General features: G+C 39.9%; 1 protein-coding gene across 2 annotated transcripts in view; it reads left to right on the top strand.

The window, feature by feature from the left end:
• The window catches only part of scube3 (signal peptide, CUB domain, EGF-like 3), a 75683-nt gene that overhangs the window by 45239 nt on the left and 9281 nt on the right, over nt 1-21163 (top strand). Inside the window, exons 7-10 of one of the 2 annotated variants that reach the window (XM_085444994.1) lie at nt 5049-5096; nt 12171-12287; nt 13691-13813; nt 17766-17882. In XM_085444994.1, the coding sequence (XP_085301120.1) occupies nt 5049-5096; nt 12171-12287; nt 13691-13813; nt 17766-17882 (405 nt within the window). The remainder of the gene's footprint in view (nt 1-5048; nt 5097-12170; nt 12288-13690; nt 13814-17765; nt 17883-21163) is intronic. The other variant, XM_085444995.1, reaches the window with a different exon arrangement.

Raw genomic sequence — 21163 nt, forward strand, 5'->3', positions numbered from 1 at the left:
ACCTATTTAACCAGAGTGTCATTAATAGTTTCTGTTTACACTACAAACCCATTTAGGACAAATTTTTGTAATTGGAGCCTAAGTAATTTGGATGAGGCGTATTCCTATGAAGAAAAGCATGTTTAGGTTCGCCTGCAGAGCAGACTGGTGAGGCGATTGCTCGGTTTCGGTGGCTGCTAAGTCTGAGAGCCTGGTTTGGGTAGTGGCTGATCATTTCAGTGTTTCTGGATCTCCTTTAATACCGCAGCCCTGATGAGAGCCAGACCTGTGTCAAGGTCTGGTCAGCCAACCTGTCATTATTGCTGTACTGTCCTAGGCCAAGAGGATGCCACAAAGTCGTCCGCAACAAAATTATACGTCTTTACCAGTCTTATTCAAGGCAGAAAGAAATTTACATTTGGTTTGCCAGATTAGGAAGCAGTCAGCCAGTTAAAATCTCTGATTTCCCCCCACAGACTCTGGAGTTACAGTGGTGGAGAGAGGGCACAGGGGCGCTTCTTTTGACAAACTCCATAATAGAGAATAAAACCTCAATAAAACAAACACTCTGCATCGTGAACCACAGGCGAGAGAGTGATTGACAAGAAGGTTGGAAGCTATTCAATGAGGCACTGCTGCTATGCACTATAAGTAACTCTGTGGGGGTTTCTAAGACAATGAAAGATTCATAAATAAATTGAATAATACAATAACTTTATCCCTCCAGTGAAAACAAAACGCAATAAATACAGCTCTGCTTTTAAACAGAATTTTCAAAAAAAAATTTTTTTCAGTGTATAAAAGCAAAAAATCTGCCTTTGAGCCAGTGGATCAATTTAAATTCTAAATTAATATTACAATATTGTATTGTTTTTAACATCATTGTTCTTAAAGTCAGAAAAAAGGGCGCACTGGGTTTATTGTGTTTTTCCATGTCTGCATGACATGCAGCGATAATACCCTTTCAGCCAACGCATTCAGCAATAGTAAATGATTTATAGACAGTAGAGGGTATCCATAGAAACAGCACAACGTGAAAATACACGCCTGTTTAGCCTCACTATTGATTGATTTAGTCTCCTCATACTTCATCCAAAAGCAACAGCAAAGTAAATTATTGCAAAGCAGCTTTTGCCTTGTCAGTGGCTTTGTTGTTAGGCAGGTGGGCTCTTTCAGTATGCTTTACCTTCACTCTTTAGTCTATTTTCCCGGGTGTTTCATACGAGTTCTGCACATTTTCATTCATTTTTGTGATGAATCTCCCTCCCTGTGCTTAGTGATGCATTTTGTAATAATGCACCATATGCCTTTCTATTTGGAAGTGTTTGTTCTTTATCCCTCTGTTCTCACCTCTGATGATGCTCTAGCTGAAAATGTTTGTATCAGGAAGGCTGACGGGTGGCACACATCCCCTCTCACTCACACATACACTAACACACGCTCCTTAAAGTCAGATTTTTCACAACAGTTCTAGAAAACCCGTTTTCTTCACGGTCTTTGTATCAAGTGAAGTCCAGGTATCGGAAAGGAGCGGCCATCATGTGGAAGCATTCATGATGTTAGCACAGCAAATCATAAACATCCACAAATCGCAGTCAGATGCAGACATTCTCAGGAGTTCAATCATCTGAAGAGTTGTCCACACTACGTAAGACACACGCACGCACACAAAGAGAGTTGAGAGATGCATTTTATAATACAAAGTGAAAGCTATACAAACAACCACACAAACATACAGTACATATCCTGCATGCATGCATCACATGCATGTAAACACATGCAGTATTCAGGCACATGCCCATAACATAAACACATTGCTCTCATTTCGGGTGGTCTGCGGTGTATTCAGACGTGTCTCGCTGTGCCCTGTCCTCTGTGCGCTGAGAATTACTGTTTCTGGATGCTGCATGTTGGGATTGGGACACATTGGTGGAACCATGGCTCTAGGTGTGAAGTCTGCATGCTTTACAGTGTTACAGTTTGACTTGTGCATCTAACATCTACTTCTTCATCTGGCACCTTAAAAGGGCTGTGGACTCTAGAGTGACCAATTCAGAGAATACCTGCTTTAATTACAGGGGTGTGCGTGAGTGATTTAAAATAATTCATGCAGGGATAAGAGTCAAAAATCTTCCTGCAATTTTAGTCTCAGACAGCCATTTTCTATTCGGCAATGTGCACCCAGTCCTCCACCCTAGCTATATCATGGGTGAGTGTGCATGGACTGCATACTAAAATGTGTGCCTGTAGTTGAGTGTGAAGTTGAAGCTAAATATACACTCAGACGACTGTAGAAATGGCATTCGCTGAGCAAGTTTTGCTGGAGCAGTTTGTTGAAGTAAAAGCCAGTCAATTAAAAGTCATAATTTGACATAAATTACAGAGGAGATGAAAACAAAAGGACAGTAATGCTTTCTGAAATTATTTTTATTGGCACCACATAAATTAAATGGCTAGGCCACTGACAGTGTTTAGAGACTTGACTTAACAGCCTAACAACATTAATTCTGAAATGATCTGACCATAAAAGACCCTATAAAGTGCAGAAATGAATCTGGCTGTCCCTGACTTTCAGCTTGCGGCACTAACCACCACTCGCTGTCTGTCTGTCAAGGCTCACAGTGCTCATACTAACTAGCAAAAGCCTCATCTCACACACAAACGATCCTGCTGCCTTTTCTTTGCGCTATGTGGAATATGTATTTGCATGAGTGCATGTTGCAAGGTAACACTTTTGCCTTGAAATGTCACCCTTTAATTTAGAGCAAGAACTTTCATTATCAGTTTGTTGAAAGGATTTGGAAATGATTAATCTGTTTGTTCATTTGTTACCAGCGAGCGCCTGTTTTCTTTTGCAACAGCATAATGTCATTCTCTAATGTCATTATCACCTTCCAGCATAAATGAACATTAATGATTTGTTTAATGCAAGAGAGGCAGTCCCTTATCATCCATGCAATCCACCTTATTCCCTACTCCATGATGCTTTTCATTAATTCTCGTTATTCATTTCACTGAACTGGTTTCTGTATGAGTTGGTGAGTGTTCTGAAGCCTTCTGGAAATATATAACGTGTGAGCACAACCTGTCACTCGGTAAATGGGATAATGTGAACATACCTCAGCCTCCTACTACCCAGCGATAGTTGGATGACCTGAAAAAGTGGCCTTGTAGCATTTTTCTGACATGCTGCGGAGATCAGAAACAAGTTGTGCCGTTTGTGGCTGTGCCAACTATCAGGCTAAGCTCAATGTGTGCTGAGGCAACAGTGTGTCAAACCTGAAAAATGAAAAGCATTTATTCAGTAACGGTTTTCATGACCTACGTTTAAAAAAATAAAAAATAAAAAATAAAAAAAATAAAAAAATAAATATCAAAACATCCAGCTCTCAGTTGACTTTTCCACTGTGTCTGCTTTCAAATACACAAGATTGTGTTCCATGCCATTAATAAAATATGCCCATCTTTATCAAGGTAAAAACAATCCCCTCCATTAACTGTGCAGCAGGAGAATGGTGGTAAAGGCCATGTCTTCAGGGTGTTCCCCTCCCCCATCCCTCTGTAAAAGAAGAAATAAAGAAAGAAACAAACACATTTCCCATTAAAGGTGTTAGGCTGTCTTCACACAGTATTTATTTTCCAGTAAGAATGGATTGGGAAACAGAGTTACCATGATGCTGGGAATAAGGTGCAGAGCATCAAATTAGTTCTCATTTTGCATAGCCAGCTCACTGCTGCTGGCAACTCGTCAAATAATGATGATTTTTCAGGACCCATTTTGGTCACATTTTAAAGGGCATAAATTGAAGCCAGTGACAAAGTGCCATAAGTCTACTGTTTCTAATCACCAGCAGGGGGCGACTCATTTGATTGCAGAAATGTCCAAATAAATAAACATCATCCTTGTCAAAATTCATTTATGACCTGAGTAGAGTTTTTCCTGATGAGTTTATGGTGATGGAGACTGAAATGCCCAAGCGGAGTCTTCCAAAGCAGAACGGATACTTCAGTCTGGATACATCCATCATTTATGTACAGTCTATGGGCCATTTTGTTTTTTTTTTAAATAAATTTGTTATAATTTGATTTGATTTATTTTCCCCCTGTAGCTTCTTGGCAGTGATAGGGCAATAAACTTGGCTTATGGGTTAGGGTTAACTAACCAAGGTTAGGAAAAGATGATGGTTGGTGATTAAAGGTTAAAATACAGTGTTTTGCAAAATTGCCAAAAGTTCAAAGGCAAACTTTTCCTGTCTGCAAAAAGCATCTCTGCTTCTTGGTTACATCAGTTTTTCATTCTGCGACAGTAACAATGCCAACAGAGCACATTTGCCTACAGTTTAATGGCGTCTACTTCAGACCAGTTTCAGACAAGACAGTGTTTTTGTCTGGCCACTCATCAGATTTTGCAATTATAGTCATAAAATATATATTTTTTTGTGTGACTGAGAGACACAACAGACTAGGTACTGTTCCGTGATCAGTCATGCTTGCAGTTTTTCCACAACATTTGTGATGTCATTAGGGAGCAGGGCATATGCTTGCTATTTTGGGGGAAGGAATGTAAAAAAATAAAAAGTGACGTTAATGACACTGGCTTGTCTATGGTGTTACACCATTTGGCAGTTCCACTTTGCTACACCACCAACCTAATTCCTCTTTTGCTTCATTATATTTAGTTTTTCAATGACTGGTGTAGATTTGTGCTCATATTACAGAAATAACTCAACAGTCATAGAGATTTAAGACACATTTTTCAGGATAAAATGATCTTCTGTACAGTTTGGGCCATAATACAGTTGATACGATGTAGCCTAAACCAGACATAAGAAGGTGAGGAACCTATCGAAATCTTTCAGATTACCCTCTGTATTAAAAAATGACAGAATGACACTCGGTGCATTAAAATGTGACATTAATGGGTCTTAACAAAGTGTCAGTATGTGACGAGTCAGGAGTGAGAACTGCTTGGTGTAAGACACAAATCCTTTGTGGTTTAAATGTACATAGAACTAAAGTGGTGTTTTAACTGTGTGTGTGTGTGCATGCGTGTGTGTACGTGCATGCAGGGGAGAGGAGTGTCCAGTCCCAGGCAGCCCCACAGCTGTTCCCTAATGGTAAATATGTGCTCCTCTGACTCCTCTCTCTCTGGGGGTATGTAGGTGTGGTGAATAGTGGAGGCTAACCTAGAAGACACTGATCAGGCCCTTCCCCTTACCACATCGTCCCTTTGACCCTTGACCTAATCACCTTCCTCTCCTTTCTGTGAATGCCCTCTCAATAACACCCACTGCCTGTGTCAAACCACTCCTTTTCAAAACACAGCTGCAAACAGGGAGCCACTGACCAGCAGTACGAGCAAGATACAAAATTATAGAGATACAGAAAGGTGGTTAATATTTGCCACCTTCCAGTATTGTAGCTTTTGCTCTGCTATATTTATCTGATGCTTCCAACAACTGATATGCTTATAAATTATGAGGCGCTACAATCGGGAAATTTCCCCTCGGTAATTCTCAAATGGTTTCATTAAGAAGTTAATAACCGGCAGATTTTCTATTTCCTTTTTATGCCAAAATGAAAACCCATATAATGCTGCTTTTGGGTGAAGCAAAACATTCTCCATGAAGCAGCATTCTCGATGAAATGTTAACCATCTAATTATATCTAACCTAATTATATAGTATATGATGATGATAAATCACACATGGGGACAATTTTTTTCCATATAATCAGTAACTTAAAGTCTAGAGTACAGAGTTTGGGGAATTCTAACAAGCCTGAAAGGCAATATTTGGTATGATCACATTTATTCTCTGAAGCAAGCCATCTTTAATTTCTTTAAGTAGTCTTTAAGGATAATTTTCCAGGCTTCGTTAAAGATGTTCAAAGCGTTTCTATGGATGTTGGCTGCCTTTTGCTCAGTTTTCTGTGAAGATGATCCCATAATGTTGAGGTCCGGCCTCTAGAGAGGCCAATCCATAATTGATTGTATTCACCTGTGGGTTTCCCCCCCCCCCTCTCCCAGTATGCTTTTACTGCACTGGCAGTGTGTTTGGGATCAATGACAGGCTGAAAAATTAAGACAGATGACAATGTTGCAAGGTAACACAGCTGCAACCACCCTGTTTTAAAGATGGCTGCAACGCGCTGTTGTATCTCTTTCTGGGGGGGTGGCAAAAATACTATTTGTGTACCTAATTGGACATACAGTCAGCCTTTCTCCCTTTTTGCCTTCCTTACGAATGGCTTCTTGACAGTTAGCCTTCCACTGAAACCATTTTTGATGAGACGTCAGTGAACAGTAGAAGGATCAGCTGAAGTGCCAACTGCATCTTGGGTATAGGTGTTTGATAATCCCCCCGTTGGTGCAAAAATACTATTTTACACCTGTCAAACTAAGTTATCTGTGGCATTTTAAAAAAAAAAATAGCAAATTGTATGTTTTTGTGACAGGCTGCTAGGAATAATAAGCAATAGCAGCCTAATAATAAATGAAAATACAATGTAAAATTGTGTCTTCGCTAATTTTTCTGTGATGTGTAGACACAACACTGGTTTATTCCTTTGATCGCTTGCCTTTTTATTCTTGAATAATTCATAGGTCGGTGTTTAAGTGGCCTAACAAACAGCCAAAAATAAAAGTAAAAATTCCTCTGAAAATGGTTAGGTACAAGAACTGGAGTGAGTATGAGTTCAAAAGCAGTCAATCTCCAAAGGCAAACTTTGAAAGGCCTTCAGAAAGAGTGAACTATTTATTCGTTCACAGTACTGTACCAGCACAAATGCAAGTAGTCTTTTTTTAAAACTCCAAAACATCAAGAGCACAGACCAAAGACTTTGTCTTTATTTGTATTTTAATGTGAGTGAAATTAAGCTTGCAATTTTTCCAAACACTCAGCTTTGGTGTTCCCGAACTCCATCACCACGGCCTATTAGGGAGCCAATAACGTGTCCGTGATTCAGCACTGCTTCATACAAAAGATAAAACACAGAACACTCCCCAACTTGATTTTTCATACACATGTAAACTTGTGTCTAAAATTGCTGAAAATGATCAATTGCAGTGTTTCTTTTTCTACGTTGTGGCCAAAAGTAATTTGTTCCACTACATTTGCTGTAAAATGAACAATGGAACACGTGTCGAGGGGAAAGCAGGCAATCGGTATTGTACCTTGATAATATCACTAATGCAATTCATCCCAATTTTCGGGACGAGCTGTGTTTTAATACAAATGCAGGCAAGGATGCCAGGAAAAATAAACTCATAAATCTGTGAAGACATATCAAACCTTGATACATCAAAGAGATTTACGATTTAATTACACCATGTAAGAAACTGAGGGAGAAGGCTTGTTCTCAGAGGAGTAGGAGCCCGTTCAAGGTAAGAAGCAAACCGGGAGTGTTTTAAGTTACTAGTTGTTGCTGTTGTATGTACACGAACACAGAGTTCCTCACACTCTCCAGTATAACAGTCTGACCTATATTAAGATATTTGTGTCCCAGTTTCAGGGTTCTTTCTTTTCTTGAAATGGAGACATACGCAGCCAGAAACATATTTTTGCATGCTGCTTAAAAGGTTTGTCTCCTAATTTTCTCTGTTACTGTACCACTTTGTGGTTGCAAATCCAGAACTTTCTCGAGACGCCAGAACTTTTACAGCCTTAGTTTTATTTTCTTATTGTGGGCTTTATTTTACTGAGAGAGCGCTCCCCTAATGTGAGAAACCCTGTACCATGTGAGTAACTTTCCTCTGGCTGCATGGTTTTCTGCTTGTTCGTCCACCTGACAATCAGCGATCAACACCAAAGCGGGCTTCGCCTTGTGCGTTTTGCTAAATTCTATCCCCTCATCCTTTGATGTCTTTTGTTTGCAGTCGTCATAAATGTCTGATGACAAGCTGATGTAACTGAAGACGTGCTACAGCTAAAATCATGTGGCTTCTGTTAAAAGCTTGTGTACACTGGCTGAAGCTCTCTGTATGAGATATAATACAGAGGCCCAGCATCAGAGCAAACACCCTGCAGATTATAATGAAGGATATTTAGAAAAGTCAGCCCACTGTTACTGTAATTGCCTCTCCCAGCCCAGCGCACTGTAGATGTGGCTGGTGTGCATCCAAATCACACAAACCGACAAACATACCAGAGTGCGCGTCTCTCCCCTCTCTTCACAAAAACCATAATGTCAAAAATATTTCTTTGCTCTCTTAACACATGATCATTACAGTTTGGTGAAATGGCCGCCTGACTAAGCGTTTTGGAGGCATGTCCTGACAGCGTCTTGTCGTCTCGTCTGCCAACCGTCTCTGCTCGCACTTTGCAATTATGCGAACCCACAGTGTTACACGCGCAAGTCTGGGTTGTGACTGGGGTATCGTATCGTGAGCCATCATTCTCCTGCAGAGGATCAGAGGCAGCATCGCTCTGATTTACTGACTACAAAGAGAAGACATAGTAATGGAAACGCATTCAAAAAGAAATTCCACCTCAGTCTTATTTAAGAAAAATAAATTGTTATAAAGATTTATAAGAATTCTTTCATTTCGTTCTTAGGTTCAGGTTCACGTTGCCTCATTTGTAGTCCTAAGTAGATCTGGCCTGCAGTAAGTGAGTCATCCATCCTCGAATGAATAAATATATATATATATATATATATATATATATATATATATATATATAAAAAAACTATATATAAGATGATGGGCAACAGATAAGCGTAACTCAACATAAAGAGAGAGAGATGAAGAAATGATAATGGAGAATTTACACAGCATCAGGTAGATGGCAAAACCATTTTTTTTTCTTCTTCTTCTCTGAATGATGGCTAATTAGAAACTGAAACTCTATATAAAGGGTGCAAGTCATCAAGTAAAATCAAACCAGCCAGCTGCTGTAATCTATCCATACCAGGGTTGCTGGGTTCAGCTGTGGCTCACCAATAAGCCTGTTAGACCATTTAACAGTTTTACTGAGTGAGTTTCTGTTCTTTAAAGATAAATATCCAAACCACGAGACCAAGAAAAGATGGTTTGGTCTCAGTGAAAGCATGATAACATGAAATGGTTGTTGTTTTGTCAAAAGTTTATCGAAGTTTCTTCAAACATGACGGATGCTGGTGCCCGTTTTAACACATAACTCCACAGTTTGCTTCAAAGTTCAGTCTTTATAAGACTGAATGCATTCTCCAGTCTGTTTCTAAATGGACCTGATCTCTTTTGTACGTACATTTTCTTAAATCAGTGATCATTTCTTTTGATTTAAATACGTCTAATTGAAGGTAGGATTTGTCTGACCCTTTAACAAACTCATCATGGCTGCTCTCATTATCCTGGGGCGGACTAAAGATAACAGAGCCATCTGCATACTTTAAAATGGTTCTGTTTTCAGACAAGATAAATGATAAAGGTGAAAGCGCACATCCCAGCGGGAAGCCAGTCGAGGAGCAGACCTGATTGGCTACGCTCGGCTCTGCTCTTCCAGGATAAACTATTGAGACAAGTGGAATAGTCAAGAAGTCAAAAATCCAACCCATGAGACTGAAAACTGTTTTATAAGCCTTTTGATTAAAATATGAGGCTGAATCTTGTCGACAGAAGTACCTTTCCCTCTAAATGTTTTAGCAGTTAAGTTCAACAGGTTTACCGTGGCATCTTCTATTCCTCTATATGGCTTCTAAGCGAACAGGGGATCCAGGCACATGCTTGGTCTTCTTTAAAATCTCTGACTTGCCAGAGAGTGATTGGCAAAGCAATCTTCAAGTCCTTCTAAATGATGGAGAGAATTTGGATGAAAAAGCCTAATCGGTTTTTTTATTACCGCTCACGTGAAAGTAAACAATTACACCACAATGTTGGAGACGATGCAGGCAAAGGGATTTTTATTTTTTATTTTTTGGTCATGCATAAAACTACAGCTGTTCTGGGATAACATTCTTCTCATTTTTGAGCATGTATTTGTATATTCTTAATAATCCCAGAGTAATGTTTTTGTTTCTGACCGATACTTGCTATGATCGAAGGAAGGGTATACCTCTCCTCAAAGTTTTGACTGTTGCATGTAAAAGGGCCGTAACAGGAAACTGGCAAAAATGTGATGCTCCGAGGACAGATCAGTGGCTGGAAACAGTAGAAGAAATGCATTCCACTGGAAAAACTGACTAAAGAAGGAAACCCATAGGACGATGTAATAATGGACAAAATGGTATGTCAATAAGTCAAAATCTGCCAAAGGGCTAATTTTTTATAAAAGTCTAACCCTATTAGACCTCAGTACTACTGTATAAACATTTATTTACCTTGGCAGATGGCTTCTTTTTCCTGGTCTCACCAAGTGCTTGCTGAATGGTTAATGTGTAAAATATTGAAAGATTTCTTGTAAAGTGATCTGAGATGACTAATGTTAGGATTTGGTGCTCTATAAATTGAATTAAATTAAATCTTAAATGTGATTCAGTAATGTCATTTACATAGGAAAAGCAAATACTAATCAAAGTTTGGTATTTTTAGCAGACGTTATTATGTTGCAGAATGTACTGAAGTGAGCAGTGGTGAGTTTTATTGGTTACATTTTCATCTTTTACACGACTCCGCTCCAAAAACTATGACAAAAACACATGTAGGGTTTTGTATTGGGTAGAGGGCTTACTTGACAAGGATTATAGCAAAATTATTTGTCATCCAAGAAACCCTGTAGCAGACTTCATGTCAGCATACAGTACAGCAACAGGCAGATGTTGAAGCCAGCAAGCAGGCTGAAGAATAGACTATATATAGTCAGGTTTATATAATGAGTCACAAGTATAGCTAAATGTCAACCATCCTTTATAATGGTGTTTAGCATTTAGACCTAGTCATTTCAATGTCAAAATTCTTATTTTTTTTTAAACCTTGTTTTTATGGCTTCATCTGAACTGACATTTATTCCAAGCTTGTCCTAGTATATTGATACAGCGTGTCTAGCCTTGAGCGATGGCATTCACTTGTGTGTTGTGTGTTTTTTCCAAGAAACGGCTGTAAAACACTAAATTACATCACTTTTAGCACCTGTTTTGCTTTGATGCATCATTCTAGTCTCTAACTGAGATTTTAATTTGAGAGAAGTTTGATTATGGCTGTTGCAGTTTATATTGAGGGAGTTTTTTAATTTTAGAACTGACAAGGGTAAGTGTTTCCCAAAGGGTTGCTTGTTCTTCATTTAACAAAATAAGAAATAACAGCTACATTCCCTTTTTAGTGGCGTGTGTTAGCTGCCATCGTCTTACCAGTCCTAGACTATTCCAGCTGTGCTGGGCTGCCAGCCAACATCCCACTGCCCATTAAAAAGAAGTGATGAGATGTGTACATGACTGGTTTCTTTACAGAAAGTTAAAGTGATAGCTGTTGTTTTATTATTTTTTTGTTGTTGTTCTGAAGTGTGTGAGCCCATCTATAAGGATGCCAAAAGTAGTAGGCATCCACTGATCTTGGATGTTAGAGCGACTCTGTCTTGTACGGTTACTTAAAATTAAAGTCTGTGTGAAATTTGTCACTGTCTAGAGAAAAGACCTCAGCTATCCTGTCCTTACTGACTACCTGCCTTTTTCAAATCAGCCTAGCCAACATGGGGACCGGGGAGCTGAAATTGCTTTTTTATCCCCAAAATGCCTGGAAGGTTTTGTCAAAACCAGGAAGGAACTGGTGGTTTCGTCCACATGTGTCTGCAAATGAAAATTCTCCCTTTTATAATGGAGGGGAGACATTTCCTACAGTACAAAAGGATTTTTGGAGGTCATAATTTGCTTTTACCAAAGAGAAACAAACCTTCTCACATACCTCACACATGCACGGACAGACACAACAAGTGAAGTTCCCATGTTTGGCTGTGTTAGCTATATTTCCTAATGACTTGTCTCCTTTCATTATTGACAAACTCTTTGTTTCTCTGACTGGTAATCTCTTTCATTGGCTGCATTCATTACTGTTTCTATCTTTACTCTCTTTTTTTCCTCTCTACCACTCAACACTTGATCAGCATGCTGCTCTTGGCCTGTTCACAAAAGTAATGGTGTATATAATGGTGTTTCTTGTAGTTTTTGCAGTTGCACCAGTATGCATGTCTGCTGTTTCAATTGGAAGAAATAAGTAGGTCACAACTGAATCTACTTTGTATTTTCTGTGGGGTTTATCTAACTGAATGCGTGTTTCCCTGCAGAGACCTGTGCAGTGAACAATGGCGGCTGTGATAGCACATGTCATGATTCAGTGACAGGAGTCCGCTGCAGCTGTCCTGTTGGCTTCACTCTGCAGCCAGACCGCAAGACTTGCAAAGGTATTCCCACCCATCGCCCATGGATGCAGGCAGCATTCAAGCTGCACCTGTCCAGCTCTCACTAAATTATTCTCCTGCTTGTCATTTTTCCAGCTTCTCTCTCCACATGCAGCCAACAGGAATGATTAAATAGTTATTCACTCCTACCCAAGTTAGAACCCCTTGTAACTTGCCAGTTAGATTTTCTGCAGAAACCACATTTTTTTTTGCAACTACAAGTTATTTAGTCTGTATCCATACAGGTGTCACAGATCTATCACTACCTTCTGCTTTTCAACAACATATTTTAAGAAATATTTTGTCATGGCACCAGCTTTCCCGACAGTTTTCTTCTGCACTGCCATCTTTGTGAGTGTTGGCAGAGCATCCTCAACTCAAGCAACCTGCATAATTTTGCTGTTTTTTTTTTTTTGTTTTGTTCTTTTGTGTGTGTGTGTGGTTTTTTCTTCGTGCAATCTCTAATCCTCTCCGAATGTTATGTGGAATTATCGAGACTTGGGGAAAACAAACATTGGATGTAGGTGAACAAAAGCAGGATAGCAGTGTGTCAGTGTGCTTACAGTGTTAGACTAACAACTCTAATAAAAATACATTGGCTTGTATTCGTTTAGTTTGAGAGGAAACAAGAGGAAAATGAACACAGGCAGCACTGGCACAAGAAGACAGACGCTCGCTTCGGGCCAGGCACTTCTGAGGAGTTGAGACAAAGATGAAGCAAGGATGGGATTATTTAATTCCATCTCTCATGCATTTATTTTAACCAGATGATGAAGACTCCCTCAAGAGACAGATGCCTCATTTGTGATGATGATTCAGAATTAATCAGAGCTGGTGCCAAACTTGCCAAGGCAGAGCACCATGAAAAGCAGGGATCAGCACATGACACATCGATTCAGTATTGGCTACAGAAATAAAGAGCAGAATAATCGGAAGGAGATGGACAATGATGATTTAGAGGCCTTACTGCTTCGGGGCTTTACTGTGTGAGAGCTGCACTCCATTAAAGTCACACGCAAGCTGATTTTTAGCCTATCCGAGGACCAGCAAGGAAACCCCTGAAGCTTATTTCCACAGAAATGACTGTCCTGTTTTGCACTGTTAGTCCAAGCTGCCTCATTTACATACATCTCCAACATACTATTCAGATTTAAGAACTTTTTTAAAGCCGTTCGTGTGTGTGTGTGTATTTTCTTATAAGCCCAGAAAACTGATAAATGATGATGTTTCTATTTGTCTGCTGAGTGTGTAAATAGGCCACTCTGTGCTAACGCATCTTCAGGTTTTTCCTACTTCCAAGTGACAAAAAAATTGCATGCTGTAGGTTTAAGTTCAGCGCTCTCTCATTTGCAGCTGCGATGAGTGATTTGATGTATCCGCTCCTCGTTATGGTTTTCTGTTCACAGACATTGACGAGTGCCGTCTGAACAATGGGGGGTGTGATCATGTGTGTCGAAACACAGTGGGTAGCTTTGAGTGCAGCTGCAAGAAAGGCTACAAGCTGCTAACCAATGAGAGAACTTGCCAAGGTACGTAGCCCGTTTCGTTGCCATTTGCCACTTAAATAAACAAACTGTCTCTACTTACTCCTACTCCAAAGCTTCTGCTAAACACCCTTTGTCTCATAGACTGAGATTTTTTGCATTAAATGACAACTACGACAAAAGAGCAGTTGCCTCCCGATGCCACAAAAATATGCGCTCGGAGATTTCTGTCCTTCAGAGAAGCCAAACCAGGCCTCTCTGGCATGTTTGTCCCTTATATTTAGTGGTAGCTGCTGCTCAGCAGGACCTGGGAGAACTAGTACAGAACAAATAAGAATTTGCAATGGCTGAACACAGGTGTAGGAAATTAGGGGCTCCAACTCTTAAATCTCTGGTTCTTGGATGAATAAAGCCACCACAGAAAAATACGCTGAAAAAAGACAGACAGCTTGCAACAATGGAGCCAAATCCAGCCTCTCTCCAAGTGAAAAACAGATGACATGCTATTTTTCCTTTCTTTGTATTTATTGATGTGGTCAATCAATATTCAGCCTGGTACACATCAACGTCATGCAATTGGTTCAGAATTGCTGCACTGAATCACACCACTCTAACACGGTACACAAGCATCGTGTGCGTTTGATGAAAACGTACTCTCTGTCGCCGTTCTTTGCAGCCACTCTCTTCTCTCTTTAAATCTATTTTCGGTGGATGCCTTTCTTTCATTATTTGTCGCCAAACAATGCAAAGTTTATTTTGCCAGAATAACACAGATAACTGAGAAAATGCGGTCTGTGCATGTCGGAATGTAAATCACAGCTTGTTTTATGTGGCACCATGCCTTAACCTACTCAGCCGTGTGCTGTTTTGGGCCAGGGAGTCAACTTTGGAACAGGGTTGTTCTTGTTTAGCGCTGTGTGTTTTGTCTGGTGAGAAGGGCTGTGATAAAGCTCGCCTGCTGTTGAGTGAGGTATTGCCATGCTTGCATACTCCACACTATTGAGTCACTTGCCTGCTACTCGTCTTGTCATTCCTATCGTGTTTTCTCATTTTTGGAAGGGGATCGGGGCAAAATAAAAGCTGAGTGCCTCTTAGTAAAGGTTAAAGTTGATCTTCTTTATTTGCCCTTTTGTTCATGTAGCTCCTTTGTGCTTGTCTTAGTTTTTTTTTTTTACCCTTCATGTTGGAATGTAGATGTGTGGTTAAAGGGGCATACTGCTTATTTAGTATTACTTCCAGACTCTTGTTTGTCTCGCAAGAGACCTATTTGGGGAAAAAAAGAGTGATTAAAATCAAAACAGCTGAGGTCCACAGATCTGTAATTTTAGTCTTTCATGTGGGGTGTGCTCCAAAAGCAAAAAAAAATCCATCCTACATTTCCCATAATGCAGTAATGCATTTACAAGGGTCATAAGGTTCATATTGTCAGTTGTAAAGGTTAATATGACTTCTCTAGCTCTGTAGAAGACGTTGTGCTGTTTTCATCACCTTTGTGTGCGAGATGTGGAGTAGGTCTCTAAATTTTTTGGACATAGCTTGGGGTCTAACAGGTATTACTTTGACTAAACAGCCAGGAGTAATCCTATCATCGAGCTCACTAAAGTGCATATAGAGTATAAATCCTGAAGTGAAAGACTAAGAAGATTAGGTGCACCTGCAGTAAATTTACAGCCATCCTTCTCCTGGTTTTGCTAATAGTTGCTGGTGCTTCGTTGCGTGTCACTGTGTTCTCTGGTATCAGTTACTCTTAGACATTTGCAGTCACCGTGAGGTGTTGAGATGTGTAAACTGAACTCTTGGTTTATCTTGGTTTAAACAGTCGTGGTGTTTCCCTGCTTTCAGTGGACCATGGTCCCTAAGTCAGGATGGGGCATGTCTGCTGAGCCCCTGTCAGCATTCCACCACCCACAACACCCTCCAGAATCTCCTCCTCCTCCTCCTCTTCTCACTCGTGATCCACATGAGGGCACTCAGATGTTCATCAGACCTTGTGTTTTCTCCAGAGGGAACATCAGTGATGGAGGCCTTATCTGTCCTGGATAAACAATAGTTGCCAGTGTTTTCATTGCAGTCGATCTCATTTGCCGTTTTATTTTGAGTAAGGTTCAAGGTTAAAGTGATGTGAGACTGCATAAAGGAAGTTAGTGACAGGAGCTCTGAGTTGCGATTCTCATCTGCATTCAGTGTGACTGCTATCCCCCTGCACGTACATCACCTCATGATGTCGTCTTTGCACTCCCACTGCATACTTCACCTTAACTGTCTTGTAAATAAGGGTTGTGGGAGTCCCAGATGTCTTAACACTTATGCTCTGTAGCATGATATCACACAAAACGGTGTAATGATAAGTTGCAGATTGACTTCTGGCGTCACTGGTTGCAGCATATTTTAAGGATAAACTCAGTCACCACGCCTAACTCCTAGAGGGTTTTAGACTTTTTATTTAAAAGTGCGCTTGAGTCGAGTTTATCCTTAACACTCCAAAAACAATCACTTTTGCAATGCCTCTTCCAGCGTGTGCCAACCCACGCTTCACTCATCTATCATTGCTTTTATGAATCTCCAGAGGCCTCCGCAGGAGACAAATGGCAAGAACTGTATGAGCTTGTTGTCTTTTTTTTTTTTAAATACTTGGTTTGTGGTAAAAAAAAATTATGTTCTAGAAGATTTATTTTGTAAAAGATAAGCTGCACCAATTATACATTTTGGTGTTTTTCCAGCTTTAAAACATCAGCTTGTACGTTTCCTTCAAAGCTTGTGTACAGCTTTGTAAACTGATATCTTAATAAGCTATTAATCTCAGAACATTTTTATCTTTTGGTTGCTCTTACAACATGCCTGCCAAATATTAACCTCAGTGATCCTCATATGGTTTATCTGTCTAGTTTGGATTATGCCCAGTGCGCAAATGTCAATGTTTTATTTTTATTTTTTCAAAAACCATGCAAGATTTGAGCAGATATTTATCAGTCTGTCTTCCTGCGTTCTTTAAGCCAGCATATCATTTAACCAAACATACTTAATTGCTGTGAAATACCTGTGACCTCCGTTTAATGGCAGCGTGTGCTTCCTCATAACCCAGAGGAGGTTCAGATGTAGCTGATGAAAGCATGATATTCCTGGGAAAGTCCTGAGAAACCTTTGTTTTATTTGCCAAGTTGATCCAGCAAAGTTGTAGCACATCCCCATTTTCCACCAGCATTTGCTGTCTGGGCTTGACAGAGATCATTACTGACATTAAGGGGAGCCTTGATCACAATAAAACCAAATGTCATCAGTCTCCTGTAGCTTCATGTGTCTGTCCTTATGGTCTTTGAGCCCATGACATTTAAGCAACTTATCAGGATCCATGTGTAAGAGAGACAGAGACAGGCAGGAAGGAGCTGATTTGATGTAGATTTGCAAGTGAAGCTGACAAGGTGAGAAAACCAGAGAAACTGAAAATCCACGTCTTCTTATCTGCACTCGTACTGTGACATGTATATCTACGTGCTATAGCAAAAAATGTGGATGTTTAAACGCACATTTACGTGTTGTCCAAGTAACAGACTGACAAGTCAAATTCTAGGACTTGTACCGACTCTGGCTCATTTAGCATGCTTAAGATGAAAGAGAAGGAAAGTGTTCCCAAGGTCCAACGTTAGCGTGGAAAAACCAACCCAAAGGCTCCTATTATCAGGTAAAGAGTGGGCTTTCTTTTGTCTCCTGCTGTGGCCACTTGTTATTTCAAAACAACTTGGACAATTTCATTTCAGTGCATCGAAATGGAAAACTGCAGGAGGTCAAGCGCTATACCATGCACCAAACAGAAGACGCCTTTCTTGGAAAATACTTTTTTTTGTGACATATTTTCTGACCCATTGCAATTCTTGACAACCAAGAAATACAATACAGAAGATGAAACGAGGACAGATCCCATTATTATTGGAGGCTTTTTGTGTGTAATTTGTTGAACTGTTTGAAAAGTTTATAACAGCATGTCTTTCTATCTACACAGATATTGACGAATGCTCTTTTGACCGTGCCTGTGACCACTTTTGTGTCAACTCTGCCGGAAGTTTCCAATGTCATTGTCATAAGGGCTACGTCCTTTACGGACTGGCACACTGTGGAGGTGAGCCAGCATGTCTGTTTCTTCTTTGCCTTGTCTCCGGGTGTAAATCTCCTGTCTGTCACTCTTCCTCTAGAGCCAGCACTTCTGTGCTAACCTTTCATTTACTGCTCTTATGTTTGGCAGGGAAAAAAAACACTAGAAATACTAAAAATGTTATTAATTTTAACATGCCTACTGACAGCTTTAATAAAGCACTGCTGAGAGATTTTATAGATTTTACATGACTAATTTACAAAGTGTTTTATTTCTGCAGTAACTGTTATAAGACTTGCAGGAAGTTTAGCCATAGGCATTACAGTGACTGAAATGTCTGCGCAGCTTTTAGAAGAGCTGGCAAGACATTTTTACAGACACCCATTGTCCCCTGATGATGCATCCTAACAACCTTTGTGATCCTCTGACTTTCCAAGTAATGTCACAGTTTGTGGGTCTGAATGAAATGTTTCAAAATCGTTTTGTGCATTATATTTATATCCCCCTTAGGATGAATTATAATGACTTTGGATTTCATTTTGCTTTTCCTCTCATGCTACCATCAGCTACGTTTGTCCATTACTTGAACAAATGCCTTTAAACCATATTGTATTCTGACCACTTTCTAGGCTGGACTCTTATGATTTATTATTATCAGGTTGTCAGATCATCAGGACTGGAAAGAGATCATCTCCTTGGTAAAAACAGAATTGAATTTAAAATTCATCTCCTCGCATACAAAGTCTTGAATGATCATGCCCTCTCATATCTTGAAGACCTCAGATGTCTTTGTTCAAAGACTGAAGGCTTATTTGTGGTTTCTAGAGTGTTTGAAAGTAGAATGGGTGGTAGAGCCTTCAGATATTAGGCCTCTCTACTGTAGAAACAGCTCCAGTTTGGATTCGACAGACAGTCCCTCCAGTTTTAAGTTTAGACTCATAACTTTCCTTTTAGATAAAGTTTGTAGTTTGGGCTACATCAGGTGACCCTGAACCATCCCTTAGCTATGCTGCTATAGGCTTAGACTGCTGTGGGACATCTTTTCTTTTCTTTTCTTTTCTTTTAAGGCACAAACTAAACTTTTTTTTAAGTGTCAGTGTATAGTTACTGTTGGTGTTTACACAAGCTAAGCTCATTAATCTGGAGACAACATCCTTAAAAAATAGAAAAACAAAAAAACGTCCCTACATGCAGCTGCATTCTTGGGTAAAACTGAAGTGTATTTAAATGCTCACTCTGATGGATTACCTTTCACAAGCCAGGTTTAGACCTCTACAAGTCGATTTTCAAATGGACTGAAATGAGCTGAAACAGGTGGCTGCCTGGAAGGCAAGAACTCAATCTAAGAACTTACGCTACACTTGGCAGTCATATAAAGTGCAGACAATTTGTGCTGTACTTAATGTACTAAAACATGAAATAATATCATGGAGGTTATGGTTCTTCAAGGTGGAGTATGTCCATCAAAAATGGGCAGGTAGTTACTGTACTCTGGTGTAGAACAGATAGGAGAAACGGCCTTTGGTGTCAGAAGGAGGTGTGTGAGGGCACGTCAGATCTGCCAAGAGGCCCGCCAGAGCACATCAGGGTGTTGCCGCGATCCTTTGATGGAGCGTGTATCACCAGTTAGAATCTGCTGCTGTCTCCTGCACCTCGGGGCCTCACAGTAGTTTTGGGAGAGACAGAGAGAGACGGCATATGCACTTGAAATACATAGCTTTGAAGTGACTCGTTATGTGTTTTTGTCTGTAGTTTGACAGGTCGACTGATCGGGAATGTTGCAACAGAATTGACTATACTGAGACTAGAGAGTGGTAACTTGTAGATGTTTGTGATCAGGAGGTGCAGTTAGTCAAAAACTGCATAGGAGTAACAGTTTTACATTTTTTGTGAACCACCTACTCTTTCTTTGTTTTTTTTTTTAATGCTTACTTTCAATGGAGTCAGAGATGTGGTGGCAGTGCTGCTGGGTTGCAATACATTGTAAGGGGTTACTTTTATTTTTATCCACCCACTGTATGTAATTCTGGAATTACATAGTCTGCTGTATTTCAGAAGAGTTTAATAGGTTCACGGGATCCATTCCACACATGGGTAGCTGTATTAGCTGTCAGCTCAGGGAATAAATGTGCCAGGATTGGATTTGTAAGGCTTTTACTCACATGATGGACTGTGATCAGGCTGCACTGAGCTGCTAAAAGGAAAGAAGATGGTCAGGCGTAAAGGACTCTCTATACCATTGTATAGAGCGCAAGTGATGAATGATTTCCCCTCTTTCTTCCCCCCCCCCTCTTTTTACCACCACCGCTGTCGGAACTGTTAGATAACCCCAGAGATTTATGGTGATCGCTGCTGTACTTTCTTCGTCCCCAGCCACAACAGTATGAGGTTATGTTATCCCCTCTGTGGTTTATCAGCGGACATTATGGCTGCCAAACAATTCAGAAATCTGGTGTTAAACAATAGACTCACCCTAAACAAACCCAATTAGGTCAGTGACCTGCTGTTAAGCATTGTGCCGAGGCATGTCAACATTCCTCCCAAGTGAGAGTATATCCAGCCATTCTCCCTCTCGGCTAGCAAAACAATCTGCTCATTTTGCTTATCTGCTTTAAAAAATAGACTCAAACTGCTCGTGACTAAATACTTTTAAAGTATTTTTGAATTTACCTAATTTGATCCAGTCAGCATTTACCGTGGCAGAAAGGCATTTTTATCCTACGAAAAACATGTTTGTACATAGATCTATGAAAAAGATCTCTAAACATCAAAAAGGGTTCCAGTTGATACCTAAATACTTAAAGGGGGCTTATTAGGCTTATTTCTAGCTCCTTAATTGTATTCCTGGGCTGTAATAGAGCAGCTTTCAATAATTAGAAGTTTAAAACAATCTTGTACTAGAACTTGGTTTAGCCCCTTAGTTCATCCACCCCTCTAAACCAAGCCAGTTTACCCTCTTTTACTAGTCAGCTTCTCTCTAAACCAGTTTTTCTTTTGCAAACCTCCAAAAAGCAGGTTGTTTACCATATGCAGATCAATATTAGGCAAAAGAGTCATAAACTAAGCATTTATGGTGCTCTGTACGTATGTTAACCTTATGAATTGTATTTGAAATATATGAAATATATTACTTGGACACTAAATACCCTGCAAATGTTTGTTTTTGTTGAAGTTTTATAAACTTCCATGTACTCTTTGGGTGGTTTAATCTGACCTGAAAAAACATTTGAGGGAGTAAATGTAAAATTCCAAATGCTTTCAATCTTGGAAAGAAAATGTGGGACACATAATACAAAGGGTTGACATCA

Source organism: Copadichromis virginalis, linkage group LG20, assembly GCF_057382275.1.
Source record: "Copadichromis virginalis isolate Kocher_CV1m ecotype Utaka linkage group LG20, C_Virginalis_male_GT1.1, whole genome shotgun sequence".
Lineage (NCBI taxonomy): Eukaryota > Metazoa > Chordata > Actinopteri > Cichliformes > Cichlidae > Copadichromis > Copadichromis virginalis.